The 25,827-nt window shown below is 46.0% G+C and overlaps 1 protein-coding gene across 1 annotated transcript in view; it reads left to right on the forward strand.

Annotated features, from left to right (window-relative positions):
- The first annotated feature begins 14 nt into the window (after positions 1-14).
- The window catches only part of COG4 (component of oligomeric golgi complex 4), a 42,230-nt gene continuing 16,417 nt past the window's right edge, over positions 15-25,827 (forward strand). The window contains exons 1-3 of the mRNA XM_063438053.1: positions 15-173; positions 5,527-5,609; positions 9,672-9,786. Coding sequence (XP_063294123.1) covers positions 48-173; positions 5,527-5,609; positions 9,672-9,786 — 324 coding nt within the window. The 5' untranslated portion in view covers positions 15-47. The remainder of the gene's footprint in view (positions 174-5,526; positions 5,610-9,671; positions 9,787-25,827) is intronic.

A 25,827-nucleotide genomic window follows, 5' to 3' on the forward strand; every position in this document is an offset into this window, starting at 1 on the left:
GCGGCGCTGCCTGCACCCGGAAGCAGGATGTGACGTGGAGTGTAAACATGGCTGGCTGCAGCTCAGCTGGTGTCCTGGGAGGTGGGAGCTCTGCACTCAGTATGGAGCAGCTGTCCTCCCTCACTGAGCTCCGGGAGCTGGAGGAGGCCTATGGGCAGCTGTGTGTGGAGGAGGTAATATAATAATATAATATAATGTGATGGTACAGCTGGGGGTCACAGCACTACCTACCTGACTGCACAGTACTTACTGTCAGAGGGGGCTGACACTATCCAAACCTGTATTCGTGACACTCTAGTGTTACAACCACTATTTGGCCCCCTTTGCCTCCCTAAAGATAGTAACATCTTACTTGAATACAAGTCTGAAGCTGCTGCCTCTGCCTGAGAACTTCCTCTGACAGAAGTGGTGGCCTAATCCAATCACAATGCTTCTCGATAGGATTAGCTGAGACTGACAAAGAGGCAGATCAGGGGCAGAGCCAGCATGATTTAAACACAGCCCTGGCCAATCAGCATCTCCTCATAGAGATGAATTGAATCAATGAATCTCTATGAGGAAAGTTCAGTGTCTGCATGCAGAGGGAGGAGATACTGAATGTTTGGATACATTTTAGGCAGCCATGACCCAGGAAGCACCTCTAGCAGCCATCTGAGGAATGGCCAGTGAAGTTATCACTAGGCTGTAATGTAAACACGGAAGAAAAAACAGGGTGTATAGGCGCTCGCTATAACATAAAATAACAATAGGGGCTGCTGTATACAATACAAGGATTCCCAAACCTTGTGTATGGGTGAAACAGAAGATATAAAATATGGCGTATACTGCGCCCAAAAATTATACGTACATACACCTCTGCGAGGAAAAGTGGGTAAAATACCTCGGAATAATAAAACAGAAAAAAATAATAGTGCAATACAGTATATAACAGTGCAAATTTTTGTGCTAGGTAACTGTAAGAAAAACACTCACATACGGTAGAGCTATATAAGAGCTCTACTTTTTTCAGCGTGGACGGTATAATCCCCGTCTAAGGATACAGGATGGTAAACGATGGTATTGGTCTTCCAAATGCACAATGGGGATGAAAGAGAAAAAAATGCTCTGATGGTGTAGTAAGTACTATAAAATCAGGGTAATAGGATAAATTAATGTACTTACAATTTGTAGAGCAAGGACCTGCTCTAGTTATCACAGCATGGGTGGTACTATCCCCACCTAAGGATATGATGGCACCAGGTAGTTAACAGGACATAAAAAAGTAATAGTGTAAAATAATAAAAGGTAGATGTCTAAATGAATTAAAATAGACTATTTATTATAAAATATCACATATATAAATATAGGTACAAATGTCCAAAAGAAGGGGGTCCCACTTGACGCGTTTCGCCTCTCCAGAGGCTTTATCAAAAGTGTCACTTTTACTTACTTTTTTATGTCCTGTTAACTACCTGGTGCCATCATATCCTTAGGTGGGGATAGTACCACCCATGCTGTGATAACTAGAGCAGGTCCTTGCTCTACAAATTGTAAGTACATTAATTTATCCTATTACCCTGATTTTATAGTACTTACTACACCATCAGAGCATTTTTTTCTCTTTCATCCCCATTGTGCATTTGGAAGACCAATACCATCGTTTACCATCCTGTATCCTTAGACGGGGATTATACCGTCCACGCTGAAAAAAGTAGAGCTCTTATATAGCTCTACCGTATGTGAGTGTTTTTCTTACAGTTACCTAGCACAAAAATTTGCACTGTTATATACTGTATTGCACTATTATTTTTTTCTGTTTTATTATTCCGAGGTATTTTACCCACTTTTCCTCGCAGAGGTGTATGTACGTATAATTTTTGGGCGCAGTATACGCCATATTTTATATCTTCTGTAATGTAAACACTGCATTTTCTCTGAAAAGACCGTGTTTACAGCAAAAAGCCTGAAGGTAATAATTCTACTCACCAGAACAAATTTAATAAGCTGTAGCTGTTCTGGTGACTATAGTGTCCCTTTAACCCCTTAAGGACACATGACATGTGTGACATGTCATGATTCCTTTTTATTCCAGACGTTTGGTGCTTAAGGGGTTAAATCACTTTGTGTGATTACATTTCTATTTATAGAGCAGGAGATAAAAATGTTTAAATAAAGTTACATCTTATTGAAAATGAAACCATTTTGTTTCCATGCAGGCTCTGTCAGTCACAGCCAGGGGAGGTGTGGCTAGGGCCGCATAAACAGAAACAAAGTGATTTAACTCCTAAATGGCAGAGAACTGAGCCGTGAAAGTGCAGAGCCGTGACCTGTACACAAAAACTGCTTCATTAATCAGTGTTCAAATCCATCATGTTTTCGGGGATACATGTAATTTTGTCATATTGATGAAAAGGGCTGCACTGCAGTATTGTTGATAATGCATATTCTGCAGGAATCCTCATTGCTTAATTGTTAATCTTATACACATTCTGAATTCTACATACTAAGGGCAATCCTTTTCATGTGCTGCCTATCAACATGTATATATGTCCCTGAAAACATGCTTGATCTGCTCCCCCTGCCTTTAATGCTGCAGGATATAAAGACATTTAACAGACTTGCTTCTTCCATCCTTGTGGTAAGTTTGGGGAAGGTCCTTTCCGGTTCCAGTACTGCCGTGACCTATGTGTAAACCCAGCTCCACGAAGCCCTGACTTCAACCCCACTGAAGACTTTTGAGATGGAAAGCAAACCAGAACTTCTCATCCATGTTCGGCTGTCGCCAGAAAGCTTGTTTGGTTGATTAGGCACAGAATTGCTCGTGCTTTTGAATTGTGATGTCCAGAAAGCTCGTGTAAATGTCAGGTGTCTACACACGTTCAACCACGATGTGTACCTTAGAAACAATATTGTTTCAAACTACACTGTGAATAAATAATGTAATTATTATACTATATGGAAGGAGGTATATTCACTGATTTGTTAGTTTTTTATATAGTGTAGCAACGTTAAGCTATCACTACTCATGACTGCTGTCTTCTTCCCACCATACTACTTTAGCTCCTGTGACTTCTTGTGTTAGGTGTCAACGTGAGACCAAAGATTGCCCATTCCATAAGACAAATGATTAATTCCATTGTCTCGTGTTTGTTTTGATTTCAAAGAAGTACTGATAAACACTGTTCAAAAGAGCTTTTCATAAAGATCCATTTTGGATGAAATCCGACTTAAGTAATAGCCTGTGGTGCAGCAGGAGGTGCACAGTACACAAACACTCCAAACGCGGCACCAGTCTTTTTTCATTTGGTTCGGGTTATGTTGTTAATTTTTATAAAAAGCAGTGAGCTATGACTCCTCGGACCAGGAGATCGTGTAATGTATGGATGCATGTGTAATTCTCCCTGACTCTGGACATGTCATATGACTCCGATGCTCTGTATGTATTGTCTCAACTGCCCATAAATAAAAAATATAACGTGATAGAGCCATTTTAAAGGATACCAACCATTCCTTTTTAACTTTATTCTCTTTTGAAAGAGCATAAGGTTCTGTCTATACTTTTTTTTTTTTTTTTGTCAATCCTTATTTTTCTTGCAAAGATATACACACAGACCTGTGTTGCCACAATAGCGAGAAGCAGGCAATATAACACACTGTATCATGGCATTGTAGAAGGTTGCACGTTTTTAAGTGTAATAAACATGTTTATACTAGAGTTGGCAGTTGATAGAAACACTGAATAGTGGAGAGCAAAAAAAAAATGGGTCGCAAGAGTATACTGAGAATAGGCAGCAGCTGAAATAGCCTGCCCTTCGGTCGGTCCCGCTCAGTTCTCAAGCTGGTTTTTGCTCATCTTGTGCCATTACAGAGAGAACAACTCTGAAACATATCAGACTGGTCCCACCCATACGGGAAGTCCAGATCCAAAATGCCAGCAAGTTCCATCTGCATGAGAGACACAGCAACCCCAGACGATCGTTTCAGCCTTGTTAGGCATCATCAGTGAGGCATAGCTGATATCTCCCTAGGCACCGTGAGCAAGGGGTCCACGTCTGGATTATCCCTTTAAACTTGTGGAGAGCAAAAAAATGGGTCGCAAGAGTATACTGAGAACGGGCAACGGCTGAAATAGTGCTAAACCACGCTTTACAGGCTAACTGCTAAGTTGGATGTAGAAATTAAATGTAGCTTTATCAGTCCTAGTAAACACGCTAGAGTACTGCCAAGCTGACTTCATCACAGAGGGCCCAGTTGCGCTGTTAAAGCGCTGCAACGCTGACCGTGCCCCGTAAATAACGTCGCCCTAAGAGCATGGGCCACCCGATGGGCCCCTAAACGTGCAGCCCCGGGGGGTTGTACCGCAAAACATGGCCAGTGGTCACAGGGGTTTACAAGGCTGTGACGGGTCCAGTCTCGGCTGAGACCTCTGTTTCAGCTTTTGGTTTTCATTCCAAATGAGTTCATATACTGGAGAATAATTTATTTCCTGTTTGTGTTCTGTGTTACTTGTTCTGTTCATTGGGATTTGACTCCACTATAGGATTAAATACCGGTGACTTACTAACCGTTTTGCAATGGCTGCGATACTTTAACTCTGTGTGCTTGCTGTTGTCACAGCAGATTGAGTAGCATCACATAAGGAAGGGAATCCCCTCTAGACTTGTCCTATAACTGCTAGGAATATCCATGTAGGTATGCAATGCACTGTGCCCACAGGTATCACTGAGCTATCATACTGACTTAAATGGACACTATAGTCACCAGAAACACTACAGCTTATTGAATTTGTTCTGGTGAGTAGAATCATTACCTTCAGGCTTTTCAGAGAAAATGCAGTGTTTACATTACAGCCTAGTGATAACTTCACTGGCCACTCCTCAGATGGCTGTTAGAGATCCTTCCTGGGTCATGGCTGCCTAAAATGCATCCAAACATTCAGTATCTCCTCCCTCTGCATGCAGACACTGAACTTTCCTCATAGAGATTCATTGATTCAATTAATCTATGAGGAGATGCTGATTGGCCAGGGCTGTGTTTGAATCATGCTGGCTCTGCCCCTGATCTGCCTCCTTGTCAGTCTCAGCCAATCCTATGGGGAAGCATTGTGATTGGGTCAGGCTACCACTTCTGATGATGTCAGCAGACTGCTTGTTTTTCTGAGTCTAACAGCATGCAGAGTTACAGCTTCAGGCTTGAATACAGTAAGATTGTGCTATATTTATGGAGACATGAAGGGCCCAGGGGGGGGGGGGGGCAAATGTTGGTTTTAACACTATAGGGTTAGGAATAAGTGTTTGTGTTCCTGACCCTATAGCGTTCCTTTAATCACATGAATGTGCTGTGATCTCTGTTAAATTCATCATCTGTTTATTTTTATTTGTTCTGGCTCTGTTTAATATGTCCACTGTTTCCTTATAAAATTTCAATAAACGAAAAATTACAAAAAAAGTGTCCCTGCCCCATACACTGGATTAGTTATATATAAATATATTAATTGATTGGGATAATTGACTGATTTATACACCGCAGACTATTGCTATCTTTCAGAAAGTGGTGGGATCAGAGCTCGAGGAGCTGCTCGGCCAGCAGAATACAGTGGAAAACAAGATGCTGGCTTTACAGCGCATGGGGTATGAAAAGCAGTCTCTGCGGACCTTGTCATTCATTTATTCAGAGATTAGCGGAACTTGGTAAAACTGGAGGATATCATTGGAATAAAAGTATTTGTTTATGCAGTGGTGAAAGGTGACCGTATGATCCATACCACAACAATTCTCAATCCTTGCCTCCAAGTTGTTCCAAGGCAGGATTAAACCCTGCATATTGCAGGCCCAATTCTCTCCTCCACTTAATCCTGGCAGCCGGACAGGAGACCCATGGTTAACGTTTGACAACCGGTGAGGGAGGCAAATCACCACAGGGAAATAGTGTATCTAGTTGTCCAACCATCACCCACTGACACTCCTATACCCTTAGGGCAGAGCTTGACAAATCCCAGGTCGACATGATGACTAGAAATTTCGTCTTGGGGCCTGGGATGTAAGCTCTTTAAATCCGCAGTCTGCGGCGGCTTGGATCATTGAAGGCAGCACATGAGGGAGCAGTAATATACCTGCAGCTCTTCTCTGCTCCCTCGCACACTGTTTAATGAGCCGGAATATGACGTCACTCCGGACCGCGTATCATTACAAAGTATGCGAGGGAGCAGAGAAGCGCTGCAGGTAGAGTACTACCCCCTTGCATGCAGGAAGAGAGCAGCCCCACTGGACCCCAGGGAAAGATCCAATCAGCTCTTCCAAAGGTATGGAGGCTGGGTCGATTTCAATTAAAACAAAAATCTCAGTTTGTGTGTGACTCAGTGTGTGTTTGTGTATCTCTGTCTATGTCACAGTCTGTCAGTGTGTGTGTCTTTTTGGGTACCTGTCCCTCTCCAATTGCACAAGAGGTGTTTTAACTCCTGTTTTTTTCCCCACGCCATGCCCGTTTCGCACTTGCTGGTCCTGCCTCCATGGCTGAAATAATCAGTCTTTAGATCTCAGCTAAGGGAGGATATTGTGCATGCGTGGAAAAACAATTTGCCAATCAACATCTCCTCATAGAGATGCCTTGAATCAATTACTCTCTATGGGGAATGTTACAGACCGTTTCAGCAGACAAGGGGTAAAAATCGTTTAGACGATAATCCCCTTTTCACAGACAGGCACAGCTACTGTAGAATCACCAAAACTCACAATTGGATATAAGTGAATGCACCAAACTCCCGAACTGCATACAAGGGAATAAGGTAGCACTCCAAACTCCCGAACTGGAACCTCACGAATAGCTGCTAGCAGACGAACAGGAAAAGCTCCCAAGCGGCTTACATTCCTGGCAGTCAGTCCCTATCAGCATACAGTGAATCCCCCCAAAGACGAGACAAGGCTCCGTGTTGTGGGTCAAGCAGTGGTCTGTTTATTGAGGGCTACCTGCCCCCGTATTTATGCAGGTCTCCCACCTGGTGGACACTCCCCTAGGGGACCAGATGGAAGACTGTAACAATGGACAGACAAGTACCAATTACAGACATACAGCAGGAAAACATCCCCACAATGCATCCTGGCTTCCTCCCCTCTGCCCTGGCGATAATTGAGAAGTAATTCAATTATCTCCCAGGACAAAGGCAAATCGCCATTATGCACATGGGGACACAAAGACAGACTATCACTTTAAAATATATAATGGGACAAATGGTACAGTAAATATATACATGTAACATATCCCCAGATAGCTCAGGTCTGGGTGCACATTATTAGGTGAATGGCACTCAGACCACACGAATACAGTTTAATTGCCATGGAGCCAAAGTCTTTAATTCCACGAACAGGCTCCATGGCAGGCTATCTGGGTTAAAACATTCCCCCAACATAAAATACCGAATTTACATACATTCGTTAAATCGGTACAAATTAGAACCAGGGGCTGGAGGCTCAGCGGTGCTTAGCTGACACAGTGTCCGGGTTTGGCGTAGGAAAACCGGGCAAAAAGCTCTGGCTGCCCAGGGAGCTCCAGAACACCGCCATCGTGTGGCGGCTAGGTGTAACCGCGACCACCCAGTAACAATCAATTAAGCCGCGGTTAACCGCAGCTACTGGGTGGTCAATTGCCGGCACACGCTTAACCGTGGCTTCAGGGAGGTAGATGGAGGGCACACGCCAGCCTCTGGGTGGCCCATTAACAGCGCCGGCCGGCTTCCCACGGCTCTGGGGAGGTTGAAAAAAGGCTGTTAGAATCTACCGAACGGCTGTGCAGAAAGGAAGAAATAAATCTTTCTGTACAGTAAAATTAACCCTTTAACTGCCATAATCCAAAGGCAGCAGGCAGGCAACCAGGCTCCTCCAATGCAATGTGGCGAGATTGGTCTCGTCACAGGGAACATTCAGCACCTCCATACAGAGTGTGGAGATGCTGAACTAAGGACTCTCTAGTGACCATCTGAGTGACTGTTACTAGGCAGTAATGTGAACACTGCCACTGTGTTTACATTGAAAGGTACTGCAGGTACAGGCAATAGACACAAGAACAACTACATTAAGCTGTATATACCGTAAAGTAAGCTGTATATTATACATTAAGCTGTATATGCTGTACATTAAGCTGTATATTATACATTAAGCTGCATGCTGTACATTAAGCTGTATATACTATACATTGAGCTGTATATACTATATATTAAGCTGTAGTGGTTCTAGTGTCTATAGTGTCTCTCAAGAATTACATTTTTCTCATTGAAAATTAAACTTAAAAATCGCTTTAAAAAAACTGTCTCCTAACTTTTTTAAATGGCTCCTAGAACATATTTGTCAATCTCTGCCTCAGGTGAATCTCTAACTGGTCCATTTTTCTACAAATTATTATACTGAAATTGTCCCTGTATTTTATGCTGTCATGGTTGTATGTGCTTTACTCGTATGTGGAATGATCAAAACAAAGAATTAAAGGTAAACTCCAGTGCCAGGAAAAAATCAGTTTTCCTGGCACTGGAGGTACCCCCTCCCTCCCACCCCCCAATCCCCGGTTACTGAACGGGTGAAAACCCCTTCAGTCACTTACCTGCGGCAGCGACGATGTCCCTCGTCGCTGTCTCCTCCTCCGCGCCGCTCCTCCTACTGTCTCCGTCGGCCGGTGGGTGAGACTGATCCCGCCCACTGACCGAGGAGACCTAATGCGCATGCGCGGCGATGACGCGCATGCGCATTAGCGCTCCCCATAGGAAAGCGTTAAAAAAAGATTTTCAATGCTTTTCTATGAGGAAATGAGCGACGCTGGAGGTCCTCACACAGCGTGAGGACGTCCAGCGACGCTCTAGCACAGATAATCTGTGCTATGAAGGAGGAAGTGCCCTCTAGTGGCTGTCTAGTAGAGGGGGAGTAGACAGCCACTAGAGGTGGAGTTAACCCTGCAAGGTAATTATTGCTGTTAAGAGTAGTGGGAGTTGGCACCCAGACCACTCCAATGGGCAGAAGTGGTCTGGGTGCCTGGAGTGTCCCTTTAATCTAAAAGAATGGTAGTGGCTTCCGCTGCTCCTAGGGCAGTTTTAAGTAAACTATGTTGACTGGACGCTTGAAGCAAGCTGTAAACCTGTTCTACCAGAGTCTATCAGATACAAGTTGACTTCTAAAATTTCCCATGGAGTGTGTAGCAAATTAATTGGAAAGTTCAGTATTTCTTTTTATCAGAGAAACCTTAATAGTGGGGGACATTCACTTAGTCTGTTTTTTTTTTTTTCTTTCTCCTGATGATTTCCAAAAACATTAAGGGGGTGTGGCTCACATAGACCAAAATACCCAATTCTCAATCCAAGTATCACCGAATACCGCTAACCTTTTCTTGAAATGTCCCTAGTGGGTGTGGTTAACGGAAAGTTCAGATGAGCCCTGGGCCTGACCCTTTTCACAACCTTGACTAGTTTCCATTTTTCAAAACCCCATTCTTTATTCCCCACTCTCCGACCCCAGCATATATTTCATGGTGACTGCTGCCTGTCACATTCTGTGAGCCCCATGTCACGGTGTATAATTATGGAAAGGCTCCTGTAAAGTGTCAGGGAGAGAAGCTCTGATTGGGGTTATACACCATGAATGGGAATTAGTGGGAGCGTGTCTGTCCATACATTGTGTCATATTGTAAGACTTTCTTGCTCTTTGTTTCCTCAGACCAAACCTGCAGCTGATAGAAGGTGATGCAGAGCAGCTCTCCGGAATGATCACATTTACCTGTAACCTGGCAGAAAATGTGAGCAGCAAAGTCAGGCAGCTGGACCTTGCAAAGGTACCCTCTGATGCCCATATTTACTGTGTGTGGCCATTTACATGGCATGCCGTGATGGTCTGGTTACTGTGTGTGCCCATTTACATGGCATGCCGTGATGGTCTGGTTACTGTGTGTGGCATTTACATGGCATGCGGTGATGGTCTGGTTACTGTGTGTGGCCATTTACATGGCATGCGGTGATGGTCTGGTTACTGTGTGTGGCCATTTACATGGCATGCCGTGATGGTCTGGTTACTGTGTGTGTCCATTTACATGGCATGCGGTGATGGTCTGGTTACTGTGTGGCCATTTACATGGCATGCGGTGATGGTCTGGTTACTGTGTGTGGCATTTACATGGCATGCCGTGATGGTCTGGTTACTGTGTGTGGCCATTTACATGGCATGCCGTGATGGTCTGGTTACTGTGTGTGGCCATTTACATGGCATGCCGTGATGGTCTGGTTACTGTGTGTGGCCATTTACATGGCATGCCGTGATGGTCGGGTTACTGTGTGTAGCCATTTACATGGCATGCCGTGATGGTCTGGTTACTGTGTGTGCCCATTTACATGGCATGCCGTGATGGTCTGGTTACTGTGTGTGCCCATTTACATGGCATGCCGTGATGGTCTGGTTACTGTGTGTGCCCATTTACATGGCATGCCGTGATGGTCTGGTTACTGTGTGTGACCATTTACATGGCATGCGGTGATGGTCTGGTTACTGTGTGTGCCCATTTACATGGCATGCCGTGATGGTCTGGTTACTGTGTGTGCCCATTTACATGGCATGCCGTGATGGTCTGGTTACTGTGTGTGGCCATTTACATGGCATGCCGTGATGGTCTGGTTACTGTGTGTGGCCATTTACATGGCATGCCGTGATGGTCTGGTTACTGTGTGTGGCCATTTACATGGCATGCCGTGATGGTCTGGTTACTGTGTGTGGCATTTACATGGCATGCTGTGATGGTCGGGTTACTGTGTGTAGCCATTTACATGGCATGCCGTGATGGTCTGGTTACTGTGTGTAGCCATTTACATGGCATGCCGTGATGGTCTGGTTACTGTGTGTGCCCATTTACATGGCATGCCGTGATGGTCTGGTTACTGTGTGTGCCCATTTACATGGCATGCCGTGATGGTCTGGTTACTGTGTGTGCCCATTTACATGGCATGCCGTGATGGTCTGGTTACTGTGTGTGGCCATTTACATGGCATGCCGTGATGGTCTGGTTACTGTGTGTGGCCATTTACATGCCATGCCGTGATGGTCTGGTTACTGTGTGTGGCCATTTACATGGCATGCGGTAATGGTCTGGTTACTGTGTGTGGCCATTTACATGGCATGCCGTGATGGTCTGGTTACTGTGTGGCCATTTACATGGCATGCGGTGATGGTCTGGTTACTGTGTGGCCATTTACATGGCATGCGGTGATGGTCTGGTTACTGTGTGTGGCCATTTACATGGCATGCGGTGATGGTCTGGTTACTGTGTGTGGCCATTTACATGACATGCCGTGATGATCTGGTTACTGTGTGTGGCATTTACATGGCATGCCGTGATGGTCTGGTTACTGTGTGGCCATTTACATGGCATGCGGTGATGGTCTGGTTACTGTGTGTGGCCATTTACATGGCATGCCGTGATGGTCTGGTTACTGTGTGTGGCCATTTACATGACATGCCGTGATGGTCTGGTTACTGTGTGTGGCCATTTACATGGCATGCCGTGATGGTCTGGTTACTGTGTGTGCCCATTTACATGGCATGCCGTGATGGTCTGGTTACTGTGTGGCCATTTACATGGCATGCCATGATGGTCTGGTTACTGTGTGTGGCCATTTACATGGCATGCCGTGATGGTCTGGTTACTGTGTGTGCCTGTTATGGTACTTTTTGAAAGTAAACCAAAATGTTCAAATGTCTATCTGTTCCTGTCCAAATCAATAAAATTAAATTGCGTATATACGCTGAAGTAATTAAGTCTGACACACAAGGTTCAGGTTAAAATAACTTCGAGAAAGTTTATTGGCAAGTGAAGAAAAAGCGGGCGCGCAGGCCCTTTTAAGAGGCATTTTGCGTCATCATTGATTATTAGAATATCAGCAAATAAACATCATCAATTGGATTAATTGTTAAGTGTCGGTGTTAGTGTCTTACCTATTGGTTCAAAAAATTAAGAGGTTAGTCCCGTGTCCACCCACCAGAGGTGGGATTATTCTGGACACGGGTGGGGACAAGGGGGTCCTAAGCGTCATTTTACACGGTCAATGATATCAGGCTTCATGTCCAGGTGCAAGGTCTCTTATGAATAGAACATTTCATTACTACTGTGTTCTGTGGCCTTCAAACTATACTATCTTACAAGTTCTAAGGAGTAGCCAGCAAGTCTTAAGGAGTAGCCAGCACCTCCTGGTACTTGTCCTTGCAGGAAAACACAGTCTTTGTCTACTGTACTAATTGGGTTGAGAAGTTCAGTCACGTAATGTAGTTTTAAAATGAACAAGTTAAGTCATGAGGACAAAATGGAGGATTGAAGAAGTCAGGTTAGGAGGACAAAATGGAGGATCATCACAGTATAAAGTTAAAATGGAGTTAGTACAATAATTCAATACAAGTACAATAAGGATTTTTAATAATCCCACATCAGTCCCCCCTATGAAATGTTAGATTCTAAGAGATAAAAACTTTATTATGTTAGTATCAGAAGACGTGTTAACCCAAAGGCACAGAAAACCCCGTGGCCGCTAGCTAGGTGTTAATGCAAAGTGCAAGTCTATCCCTAGAGCTGACCCTAATAGGCTAACTCATCCGTCAGTATGGCTCTCGAACACTTCACACCCATGGGTGTCCCATGGCAGCTAACCCACCACTTCTCCACACGGGGCCTTTACCATTCACTGACAGATGCTGTCCCTAAGCTAGTCCCTTCCTAGAATTCCTGCACTTTATCAACAAAAGGGATTGTTTGCAGCGGCAGACAGGGTGAGTTGACGTCTTGGAAATCTTGGTCATCAACTTCGAGATGGGTGAAAGTGGGTGCCGCTTAGTCAACAGTCTTCATGAGGGATTTTCTCAGACATGGGAGGATACAACAAAAGAGAAGAGCAAAAATAAAAAGAAAAATTAGTATAGCCATACCAATCTGCATTAAAGCCTTTTGCCATCCTGTCATCCAACCAAACCATCTTTCCCAGGGATCTTTTACCCCAGAATTCCTTTTTAATTCTTCAGACAGGTCATTTAATTTTTCTATGGCTAATGTAACTTTACCATTAGGGCCTGTGTTTTCTGGGATATAGGTACAACATGTCATGGTGTCGGGTAAAATTTTACAAACCCCTCCTTTTTCGGCTAAGATCATATCTAGGGCCATTCTATTCTGGAAAGCCATTTGGGATGTGGCCTGTAGCTGTTCGGCCAACCCCTGGAGGGCGTCTCTGGTGTAATTAACAAAACGCTGTTGATTATAATAAATGTAATTTATCCAATTTAAATTCTTGTTTGCGGTAACTATGGTGAAAATTGATTCAAATCCTGCGGCAACTTCATCCCTTGCTTTAAACTCATTGGGCACCCCCCTAGGCACTCCAATGGCATCAATATACACATGAGGATCAAAACTTCCTTTCACTGGGGCGTCACGCTTAACCTTAGTGTGTTTGGACCCGTGGGTGGCGAGGTGTGTGTCAGAGATGATATGTATAGGCATGATAGCTTTAGCCAAAGTACACTCCCCCCACCACTGTTTGTCCATTCTGGATCTTAGCTGTAAATCCCCACACAACCAGTAAATATCCCCTAATGACCTGGTGTGAAACTGCAACAAGTTCATAGAGACATTTCTGTAGGTAGCACAATACCCCTTAGAGAAGTTACCCAAGAATTTACCTATTCCATCGTAATTAGCATAACAAGTGTAATTACCTTTATACACGGTAATACCATCTGGGGGTTTGACATCCTGGGTTAGGAGAGGATACTCCTTTGTCCATGCAATACATATGGACCTGTTAAAATTATAGTGATAGGCAAAAAGGCTTAAAACACATTCTTCTATATCTACTGGTAGGATTAAAGGCACGGTACCCAGGTGAGGCCGGGCACCGCCACACACATAACATGCAGTTCTATTATGCTTATTAGCATTATATTTCATCCATTCCAACCATAGATTTACATCATTAAAACATGTTTCAGCGGCCATGGTATCTTCAAAAGGGGGGTTAGCAATGGCCATCATGTCTTGAAAGGTCTGGATATGAGGTTTTAATGGGTTAGGGACCATATGGGTGGCCCCTTGCCATTCAGAAGAGTTGCACATATCTTTAAGGTAGAAATGCCCTAACTTTTTATAGGAACCCTTTTTCCAATACATTCCCATCACATACTGGTCCGCATCTGTTGGGCTTGGATGCTCAATGTTAAGGATTAGTTTCATTGGTGTACTCCCCCCAGGCTTTCTCAAAGTCATTCTCTGGAGGAGGGATCTACCATGGTCATCTACTTTAGATACGGCACTTTTTGGTTTGTAACCCCAGGCAGGCCCGGCATTCCATCCCGCCGCCCCCCAATGGTCACAATTGTGCCCCCATTGCTTGTCAACTACACAAACATATGGGTCTTTCGAATGAGGGATATCTCTATAGATGCTCTGGATTTGTGGTGTGGGAAATGGGCATTCTACAATATCACAGTAGTCAAAGGTATAAGTAGCCACCTGGGTGCACGATGAATTATACCAGAAGGTGTACCCACTAATATCTTTGGTAATGGCTACTTGCTGGGCCTTTATAAGGCTAATTAGGGAGAAGATGTACCAGAGATACATGTTTGTGCGATATTCGCTTCCTCTGGGGCAGGAGATTTCTTGCAGTGGGAAGCGTGGATCCAATTTGGCCTACCGGCCAATTTGATGGAGGTTGCGGTAATCAGGAGAACTTGGAATGGACCGTCAAATCTCGGTTCTAGGGTATTTCTCCGCACAAACTTCTTGACCAGGACCCAATCTCCGGGAAGTAGGTTATGGGAACCTGTATCCAATTCGGGATCTGGAATTGAAGTGAAAACTTGGGCATGTATTTTGTTTAGGACACTTGCAAGTTCAGTTACATAGTCTACTAAAACATCTGATTGGAGTTGCAACTGCTGCGGATAATAACAACCTAGTCTGGGTGCTGTCCCAAATAGAACCTCATATGGGGACAGTGAATGCTTCCCTCTAGGGGTGTGCCTAACGCTAAATAAAGCTATTGGTAGGCTTTCTGGCCAGGGCATCTTTGTTTCTTGTGACATTTTTAACATTCTGGTTTTTAGAGTGCCATTCATGCGCTCCACTTTACCACTACTTTGTGGGTGGTAAGGGGTATGGAAGGCTAGAGTCACCCCTAGAGCAGTCCAGATTTCTTTAGTCACAGTTGCTGTAAAGGCTGGGCCTTGATCACTCTCAAGGACTTCTGGGAGTCCGAATCTACATACAATATCTGTAAGTAGGCGTCTTGCGGTTGTTTTTGCAGTGATATTGGCCACTGGGTAGGCTTCTGGCCAGCCTGAGAACATGTCCACTATTACTAGTGCATATTCATGGGGCCCACTCTTGGGCATTTGGATGTGGTCAATTTGAATTCGCTGGAAGGGGTACATGGGCTTTGCCAGGTGTTTCGCAGGCACCTTAATTGGTCTTCCTGGATTGCATTTTGCACAAATGACACAGGCCTTGCAGAAGTTATTGATCAATGTTGTGATTCCAGGTGCTTCATAATACTTCTGTATGAGGGCGGCCATCAGTTCTTTTGACAGGTGTGCAGGCCCATGTGCCCATTGGACAACTGCTGGATATAGATTTCTGGGAAGACAAAATTTGAAGTTGTTGTAATATATTCCGTCCTTTTGGACAGCTCCTTTCTTTTTCCATTTCTGGATTTCTTCAGGAGTGACTGCAGCTTGCTGTTCTTGTAAAATTCGCAAATCAGTAGGAAGAGTTTGCAGAGCAAAAATAGGGACTTCTTCTTCTTCTTCTTGTCCGGACACTTCTTCATCCACTTCCTGCAGATCCCTGGCCGCTAGCTTAGCAGCCTGATCAGCTAAATGGTTGCCCTTTGCTTCATCTGTATCCAATTTCCCATGGGCCTTGACTTTCAAAACGGCCACTTCTTCGGGAAGTAGGAGGGCATCCATTAGCTCCTTGATTGCAGTGCTGTGTTTGACTGGTGTACCGGCGGTGGTAAGAAATCCTCTTGTCTTCCAAATTAGGCCGAAGTCATGTGCCACACCCAGAGCATATCTTGAATCTGTATAGATGTTGGCACGTTTTCCTTTGGAAATTTTGCATGCTGAAGTCAGAGCCTGTAATTCAGCTTCTTGCGCAGACATTGTTGGCGGTAAGGATGATGATTTGATGACTTCGTCTGTTGTGGTTACGGCATATCCTGTGTGATATGTTCCTCCTTCATCGGCATATCTTGATCCGTCCACAAACAGGGTAAAATCCGGATCTGGTAATGGATTCTCATGCACAGTTGGTAAGTGCACTGTTTCCATTTTCATCTGTTCAAAACAGTCATGAGGTGTTTCTGGGTCATAATCATTCTTTATGACCAAGTCTTGAAATTCCTTTTCCAGGAAATGGCGTGGCCATGCTTCTAGAAGGTCAGTTGTTGAGTATTTGGCAATACCATTTTCCTGTACCTGTTCTTCATTCATGGTGGCCCATAGTTTTGCCATGGGCCCAAGATCATTCCATGACCTTGTCTTCAACTTGGTAACAGGAATATGTGGGATAGCGGTATCCCAATGGCGGTAGAGGTAGTTGAGTTGTTGAGGTAGCTGGACCAAGACCATGCTATTACCTTCAGAGTCACAATAGAAGTTTTGTGCAGTGAGCTTCACATCGGTCCAGTGGTAAAGCTCATCTTCATAGCAAGGTTCGGGGGAAATGTTTGGCTTGTACCACATGGTGCAGAAGGCGTAATCCGGGCCTTCACAAAGAGGTGTCTCATCTTCATAAAATGACAAATGTGGATGCATGACTTTCTTGATACATCCACAGAGCAGGAAGATGTAGGTTTCATCTGTGATAAATCCATAATAGATACCCCCCTCAGGGAGTAGAAGAAGAGTGGACGGATTAAGCACTTGACATCTTTGGATGGAAATGTTGTCAGGCAAAAGAAGATGACACTGTAGGCGCAGGTGTCTGGCTGGAGACACGTGCTTGAGCTGGACTTGGTTGATAATAGCAGAAATGTCATGAGGGGCCAAAACAACCAGAGGGTGGCCAAGGACCAGGTCCGAGGTTCTTTCTATGAGCTCTCTTGCGGCAAAAACAGCCCTGAGACAGGAAGGAGTCCCTCTGGCCACAATGTCTAGTTGACATGAGAAATATCCAATAGGCCTCTGGCGGCCTCTTAAGTCATTCGTTTGGGTGAGAACTCCTGTGGCGTGGCCTTGTCTTTCAGAGACAAATAATTTGAAGGGTTTGGAGTAGTCAGGTAGGCCCAAGGCAGGAGCAGAAGCAATGGCACGTTTTAGAGCATCGAAATTGTCCAGAGCTTCATTGGTCAGACAGAACGGGTCAGACTTAAGAGTATCATAGAGAGGTTGCATAAGCAGAGAGGCTTCTGGGATCCATGCTCTGCAGTAGGAAATGAGGCCTAGGAAGGCATGAAGAGACTTTGAAGTCCTTGGAGGTGGAATGTCCAGAACAGCTCTTACCCGGTCCCGAGTAAGATGTCTGTTACCTTGAGATAGGCAATGTCCAAGGAAGATCACTGAAGATTGACAGAATTGTAGCTTGATGAGTGAAGCTTTGCATCCCTGTTCTGCCAAATAGGAAAGAAGACTAATTGAACACCTTTCAGTAGTGGGTATATCATCTCCACACAGCAGTAGATCATCCACATACTGAAGCAAGACAACTTCTGGGTGCTCAGCTTGCCATGGGTCAAGGATGGTACCCATGGCCTTTGCAAACTGACTTGGAGAATTTTGTGCCCCTTGGGGCATGACAGTCCAGGTATACTGTTGCATCTCATGAGTGAAAGCAAACAGGTATTGACAGGATGGGTCCAATGGGACACTGAAAAAGGCATTGGCCAGGTCAATAACTGTGAAGAATTTTGCAGATGGTGGGACTCCAGAGAGCAGAGTATGGGGATTTGGTACAAGAGGGGTGTCCAGGACGGTAGCTTCATTGACAGCACGGAGATCCTGGACCATCCTGTACTTCTCTGGCTCACCCTTTGGAGTTTTCTTTTTCACAGGAAATAACGGGGTGTTGCATTCAGATTTACATTTTACCAGGGCACCCTTCTCCAAGAGTGCCTTGATGTGGACAGAAATTGCAGCAGACTGTGCTGGTTTTAATGGATATTGTGGTTTTCTTGGTAACTTAGCTCCTGGAATAAGCTTTACCACCACAGGGGGAACATTTAGGTGACCTATATCCTCTGGGCCTGAGGACCATAACTTGGCGGGCACCTGTGTTTTTAATTCCTCTGGGAAATTGGACCTTAATTCTGCTGCTTCCTCACGGGGCTTTTCTAAATGCAACATCAGAGGCAAGGAGCACAGGGCTGAGGTGTCTGATACAGATAGAGGTGTGAACATTTCTACTTGCCCGTCTGGGGTGAAGGTGATGGATGCTTGCAGGCGTGAGAGGACATCAGCACCTAACAGGTTAATTGGGCATGTGGAGGATACCACAAAGCGAGCGAGCAGGTTAGAACCAACTCGTAGTGGAGTTGTTAGAGGGCTATGTCTCGGCTGGCCATCCACTCCAACACAAGAGACATCAATATTTGACAGAAAAGATGGGTCTGGCAGGTCTTGTTCTCGCAGAACACTACGGGCTGCACCTGTGTCAACAAGGAATGTGGTAGGGTGGCCTTCAATGGGCAAAGTCACTGTGGCAAGTGGCCCCCCTTTATCCCCTGTAGACACTGCCATTACAGGGGTTACAGACACAGGCTTGCCAGTTTCCTAATCATCTGGTTCTTCAACAATTGGAACCTTTTTCACGGTCTTGGGGCCTGGGGCAGGCTTGGAGAACTTTTTGGGTGCCCCTGGTTCCCTTTTAGGTTCCGGACAATCACTTCTGTAGTGTCCCTGAGCCCCACAATTAAAACAAAGTACATCCTCTAATTTGACTCCCTTGGTGCCAGAGGTGATGGGGGTAGCGCGGGCCACCATGAGGGGAGCTGGATTGGGTCTCCTTGGGGTTTGAACAGATTCCAAACCTCTAGCAACTAAAAGCAGGGTATCCAAGGGAACAACCTCATATTCAGGGCGTGCAGCAATGATTCCCTTACGTATAGAGTCTTTAACACCTTGGACAAACGCACCTGACAGCATTTGTGAATGAATTTTGTCAGTAAGATCAAATCCTAAATCTGTGAACATTTGATACAGTCTTGCATGGAATCTTTCTACTGATTCTCCTTTATCTTGAATAACATCAGTGAGGCCAGCAGCCTGATCTGCAAGTTTGTCTTTAGCCCATTCTCTTAATTGGGTGCAAAAGGTTACCCCGGAGGGGTAATCAACATCACTGGAAAGCAGATCTGTACTGAGGTGACGGGCCATGCTCGGCCAGTATGCATCCCCTGCTTTAATAGCACAAATGCTCAGCAAATCACGCCATGCGGCGGAATAGGTCTTTTGTATTTGAACTATCCCTCGGTAAAAAGGCATAGGCTGTTTTTCTGGGTCGGGGAGCGATTTCATTAGTGCACTAGCTTGAGTGGGGTTAAAAGCAACATATTTAGGAGGGGCCCGCTCTCCCCGACCCTTGTGTCCAAAGGGGTCATCGATAGAACGATGGGTTGAGGCTCCTGCAGCGGCTCCTGCAGCCTCCAACGAGTCCTGGGATAACCTATCCTCTTCTCCCTCATCTAGTTCTATGATCTGAGCTCTTTTACGGGCAGGGCCCGAGTAAGGTGACAGGACCGGGGGATGAGAGGGGGTCCCAGATGCAGGGGTGGCTAGCGGATCATAACCAGATAGGTAGTCACCGGGAATTACCGGCATCAGGGCTGTACTGGGGGCCGCCATATTGGTGGCCGGAAAAGGTACTGCATTAGGATTAAGGGAAGAAGTGGCGGCCATATTGGATGAGGGCACATCCGGGGCAGACTGTGCCGGACTGGGCATGACCGGAACCTGGGGAGTGGCTTGGGGAAGGGGTAGTGGATATCCGGGATAGGGCAGGGTCATGGGATATGGGAAGGGGTAGGGCCAGGCTGGGGAGGGGAAGGAGGTGGGGTATTGGACTGGGGTGGAGATGGGAGGGGACGGAGAGGGATTGGTAGGGGTGGGTGTAGAGGGAGGAGCCGGGGCAAGGGTGGAAGAGGTGGTTAGCTGGGCGGATGAAGAGGGGAGGGGATCATTAACGGAGAGAGAGCGTAGGGAAGGAATGGCAGATGAAATGTTAGGGAGAGGTACAGCAGGTAGCGTAGGGATGGATGAGGATGATGGGAATGTTAGGGACGGGGAGGGGGAAAAGAAAGATCCATCAGAATTCAGGACCGGGCAGACAGGGGAGGTGGCGGGATGGGTGTTAGGAGGATTGGGAGTGGGGAACATTATCAGCTGGCTATCACCTACTGCTGACTGAACCTTGGGGATAGACGTCCCCTGGGCGCCACTTTGGGGCGCTGGCTGAGGGTAAACCCCAGTAACACAATTATTATGATACACAAACAATTTCACACCTTTGTGATTTATTTCTTCCTCAACCCAACCTTCTAGCTGAATAGCCTTCGCTACTCTGTACCATGCTTCAGCAGTCTTTAATAAACCATTATCTGTAAGCTTGCCTTTCATTTCTGCCAGTAACTTGCGCCAACTTTCTGGTTGCAATCTTCCACCCGTTGGTACAGTAATTTTACATACTTTTGCAATCTTTTCAACACCTTTAACCATCTCCTCACCCTCTCTGTTTTCTACCAAATCACATGCTAACCAGCCCTTACTGGGCTTGCTTAAATCCTGCCCCATAATCCCTTTACCCCTATACCAGCGTCCTAGATATAGAGAGAGAGAGAGAAAACTGAACAAGAACGTCTACAATGCTCGACTGCCACCCGAGAACCGTGGGACTTTCTCAGGTGCGTCTTCCCAAAACGTAGACTAGTCACTGAATCCGCCTACCCGGGGTGGTAGACACGGATTGGAGCGAGGTGAGAAGTGTGTGACCAATCACTTCTCTTTTAAGAGGAATGGGAGTGGATAGTATAATAATATAGGAAGTATAGAAAAGATGAAAGGCAAGGAAAATCCTTAGAGACAGACACAGGAGTTCATGAGACTCCTAATTAGACAAACAAGACAACAATACAATTGAAATACAGTGCATGCATCACAGTTCAAATGAAATCAACAATAATCCCTTTCCTTTTACATGTGCTTACTCCAAAGTCACCTCCCTCAACCTCGTAGTGTCCCCGCTCGGAGAATGACTTCCTCAAGTCTCACTACCACATTAAATAATCAGTGGACCTTCAACTCAACTAGAGCCGAAGGGTCCGGGTCAGGACGTCCCCAACTCAACTAGAGCTGGATGGTCCGGGTCAGGACGTCCCCAACTCAACTAGAGCTGGATGGTCCGGGTCAGGACGTCCCTAACTCAACTAGAGCTGGATGGTCCGGGTCAGGACGTCCCCAACTCAACTAGAGCTGGATGGTCCGGGTCAGGACGTCCCCAACTCAACTAGAGCTGGATGGTCCGGGTCAGGACGTCCCCAACTCAACTAGAGCTGGATGGTCCGGGTCAGGACGTCCCCAACTCAACTAGAGCTGGATGGTCCGAAAGCGCACAGTGAAGCTAGCTAGGCTATCAAAGTGACACAAAATTGGATCACAGGAAACTATGATTCTACACAGATCCCACAGTTCCACAAACTTCTTTTTCCCTACAGCCCCAGCCACGAGGCTCCTAAAAGAGTTAAACAGGAAAAGATGACCCCCAGGAACACATCCACAAGTCAACCCCCCTTTTTCCCTACAACCACACAACCACAGCACCGTGGTTCCTAAAAGGAGTAAAACAGGCAACAGAAGACCCAGGCAAATCCCCTCAGGTCCACCCCCCTTTATCCCAAAAGAGGTAAAATACAAACAGATAGACAGACACACTGAAGACCCAAGCAAATCCCCTCAGGTCCACCCCCCTTTTATCTCAAAATGGGGAAACAGGCAAACAATTCAAACACACCCAGGCAACAGATAGACTAAAATGCAGGTAAACAAGTGAGTAACGAGGCACCGGGCAAGATATTACCTGTCTTTGATGTCCTCCCGGGAAGCAGTCACAGACACGTGGACGGGTCAATCAAAGGGGCCGGAACATACCGGTGGCTCTGCAGAAGTCTCTACCGTGTACCTGGAGGTGATCAATCTCCTTTCCTTCCCCCCGGATTCCTCCGTCCACCCTTGTCTTCCTTAGGACGGCTCACCGGCCGGACATAGCCCGATGCCCCACGTTGGGCGCCAAGTTGTTATGGTACTTTTTGAAAGTAAACCAAAATGTTCAAATGTCTATCTGTTCCTGTCCAAATCAATAAAATTAAATTGCGTATATACGCTGAAGTAATTAAGTCTGACACACAAGGTTCAGGTTAAAATAACTTCGAGAAAGTTTATTGGCAAGTGAAGAAAAAGCGGGCGCGCAGGCCCTTTTAAGAGGCATTTTGCGTCATCATTGATTATTAGAATATCAGCAAATAAACATCATCAATTGGATTAATTGTTAAGTGTCGGTGTTAGTGTCTTACCTATTGGTTCAAAAAATTAAGAGGTTAGTCCCGTGTCCACCCACCAGAGGTGGGATTATTCTGGACACGGGTGGGGACAAGGGGGTCCTAAGCGTCATTTTACACGGTCAATGATATCAGGCTTCATGTCCAGGTGCAAGGTCTCTTATGAATAGAACATTTCATTACTACTGTGTTCTGTGGCCTTCAAACTATACTATCTTACAAGTTCTAAGGAGTAGCCAGCAAGTCTTAAGGAGTAGCCAGCACCTCCTGGTACTTGTCCTTGCAGGAAAACACAGTCTTTGTCTACTGTACTAATTGGGTTGAGAAGTTCAGTCACGTAATGTAGTTTTAAAATGAACAAGTTAAGTCATGAGGACAAAATGGAGGATTGAAGAAGTCAGGTTAGGAGGACAAAATAGAGGATCATCACAGTATAAAGTTAAAATGGAGTTAGTACAATAATTCAATACAAGTACAATAAGGATTTTTAATAATCCCACATCATGCCCATTTACATGGCATGCGGTGATGGTCTGGTTACTGTGTGTGCCCATTTACATGGCATGCGGTGATGGTCTGGTTACTGTGTGTGGCCATTTACATGGCATGCGGTGATGGTCTGGTTACTGTGTGTGGCCATTTACATGGCATGCGGTGATGGTCTGGTTACTGTGTGTGGCCATTTACATGGCATGCCGTGATGGTCTGGTTACTGTGTGTGGCCATTTACATGGCATGCCGTGATGGTCTGGTTACTGTGTGTGGCCATTTACATGGCATGCCGTGATGGTCTGGTTACTGTGTGTGCCCATTTTCATGGCATGCCGTGATGGTCTGGTTACTGTGTGTGGCCATTTACATGGCATGCCGTGATGGTCTGGTTACTGTGTGTGGCCATTTACATGGCATGCCGTGATGGTCTGGTTACTGTGTGTGGCCATTTACATGGCATGCCGTGATGGTCTGGTTACTGTGTGTGGCCATTTACATGGCATGCCGTGATGGTCTGGTTACTGTGTGTGGCCATTTACATGGCATGCCGTGATGGTCTGGTTACTGTGTGTGGCCATTTACATGGCATGCTGTGATGGTCTGGTTACTGTGTGTGGCCATTTACATGGCATGCCGTGATGGTCTGGTTACTGTGTGGCCATTTACATGGCATGCCGTGATGGTCTGGTTACTGTGTGTGGCCATTTACATGGCATGCCGTGATGGTCTGGTTACTGTGTGGCATTTACATGGCATGCCGTGATGGTCGGCAGGGCCGGATTAACATAGGGACTGATGGAGCTGCAGCTCCAGGCCCAGGCCCATGGAATAGGCCCATTTAAAAAAAAAATCAAAACAAATAAAAAAAAATTGTTTACTTTTTTTTTTTTTTTTTTTTTACACACTACTCTTAAGTTTTCCTTCTGACTGGTATTTTAAGGCACAGCCTGTATTTGAGGCTGCCTGGCAGTGCTGGTATTGCAGTATTACCAGCAATACAAATGCAAATATTTTTCTCCGTATAACCGGAGATTACTCTGCAATCCCAGCACTGGCCAGTAGGGGTCACTGTGTATGGAGAGAGGCAGGGATAGGAAGTTACAGCATATCCCTCCCTGCCTCTCTCTACTCACTGATACGCAGGGGAGCAGCTACACAGTACAGAGAGTTCAGACAGCTGCTCCCAGCCTGCAGAGACAGACTACAGCTCAGGGAAGTGAGGGACGAGGGGAAAGGCATCAGGGAGACATGAGACACACAGACACTAGGGGACACTGTGAGACATGCGGACACAGACACATGGGGATGCTGTGAGACATAGGTAGACACATTGGGACACATGTCTCCCAGTGTCCCCATGCCTCCCAGCCAGTGTCCCCATGGCTCCCAGTGTCTCCATGGCTCCCATTGTCCCCATATGTATGTGTCCCCATGTCTCCCAGTGTCCACATGTCTCCCAGCCAGTGTGTGTCCCCATGTCCCTATGTCTCCCAGCCAGTGTCCCTAGTGTCTCAGTATCCCCATGTCTCCCAGTGTCTGTGTCCCCATATCTGTGTCCCTAGTGTCTGTGACCCCATTTCTCCCAGTGTCCCCAAATGTCTGTGTCCCCATGTCTCTCAGTGTCCCCATGTCTGTATCCACAAGTGCCCCATGTGTCTCAGTGCCCCCATGTCTCCAAGTGTCTCAGTGTCCCCGTGTCTCTGTGTCCCCATGTATCCTAGTGACACAGGACACACTGAGACATGGGGACACTGGGAGAAATGTGGACACAGACACTGGGAGACTAGGGGACTGGGCGACATGGGGACACTGACACTGTGATTTATAGGGACACTGATGCCAGGCTGGCCTTCCAATTCTTTGGACAGACAAACACCCTTTTTGGGCATGTTCGCCCCTTCTGGCAGTTCTGGTCATGTGATTCGCATCAGTGGCCTACTCTTTTACCCCGCCCATTGGCTTCCTGCTTTACTGGACACTGCTGTTGGTATGGATTTACTTGAAAGATGAAAGCATAAATTAGATAAAGAGATTAGCATAGAGTATGTGTTTTCTTATAGCTGCATCCTTTGAGTTTCCCTCCAACACCGTCAGATACATGACGCTTGGGAGGTATGACTGTTTTAGTATTTTTCGTCGATAAGATTCTGTAATTAGGCCCCATCATAACTGTCAGCACCAGGCCCACTGGGCTCTTAATCCGGCCCTGATGGTCGGGTTACTGTGTGTGGCCATTTTCATGGCATGCCGTGATGGTCTGGTTACTGTGTGTGGCCATTTACATGACATGCCGTGATGGTCTGGTTACTGTGTGTGGCCATTTACATGGCATGCGGTGATGGTCTGGTTACTGTGTGTGCCCATTTACATGGCATGCCGTGATGGTCTGGTTACTGTGTGTGGCCATTTACATGGCATGCCGTGATGGTCTGGTTACTGTGTGTGGCAATTTACATGGCATGCCGTGATGGTCTGGTTACTGTGTGTGTGGCATTTACATGGCATGCCGTGATGGTCTGGTTACTGTGTGTGTGGCATTTACATGGCATGCCGTGATGGTCTGGTTACTGTGTGTGGCCATTTTCATGGCATGCGGTGATGGTCTGGTTACTGTGTGTGGCCATTTACATGGCATGCCGTGATGGTCTGGTTACTGTGTGTGGCAATTTACATGGCATGCCGTGATGGTCTGGTTACTGTGTGTGGCCATTTACATGGCATGCCGTGATGGTCTGGTTACTGTGTGTGGCCATTTACATGGCATGCCGTGATGGTCTGGTTACTGTGTGTGGCCATTTACATGGCAT

The sequence above is a fragment of the Pelobates fuscus genome, chromosome 12 (genome assembly GCF_036172605.1).
Source record: "Pelobates fuscus isolate aPelFus1 chromosome 12, aPelFus1.pri, whole genome shotgun sequence".
Lineage (NCBI taxonomy): Eukaryota > Metazoa > Chordata > Amphibia > Anura > Pelobatidae > Pelobates > Pelobates fuscus.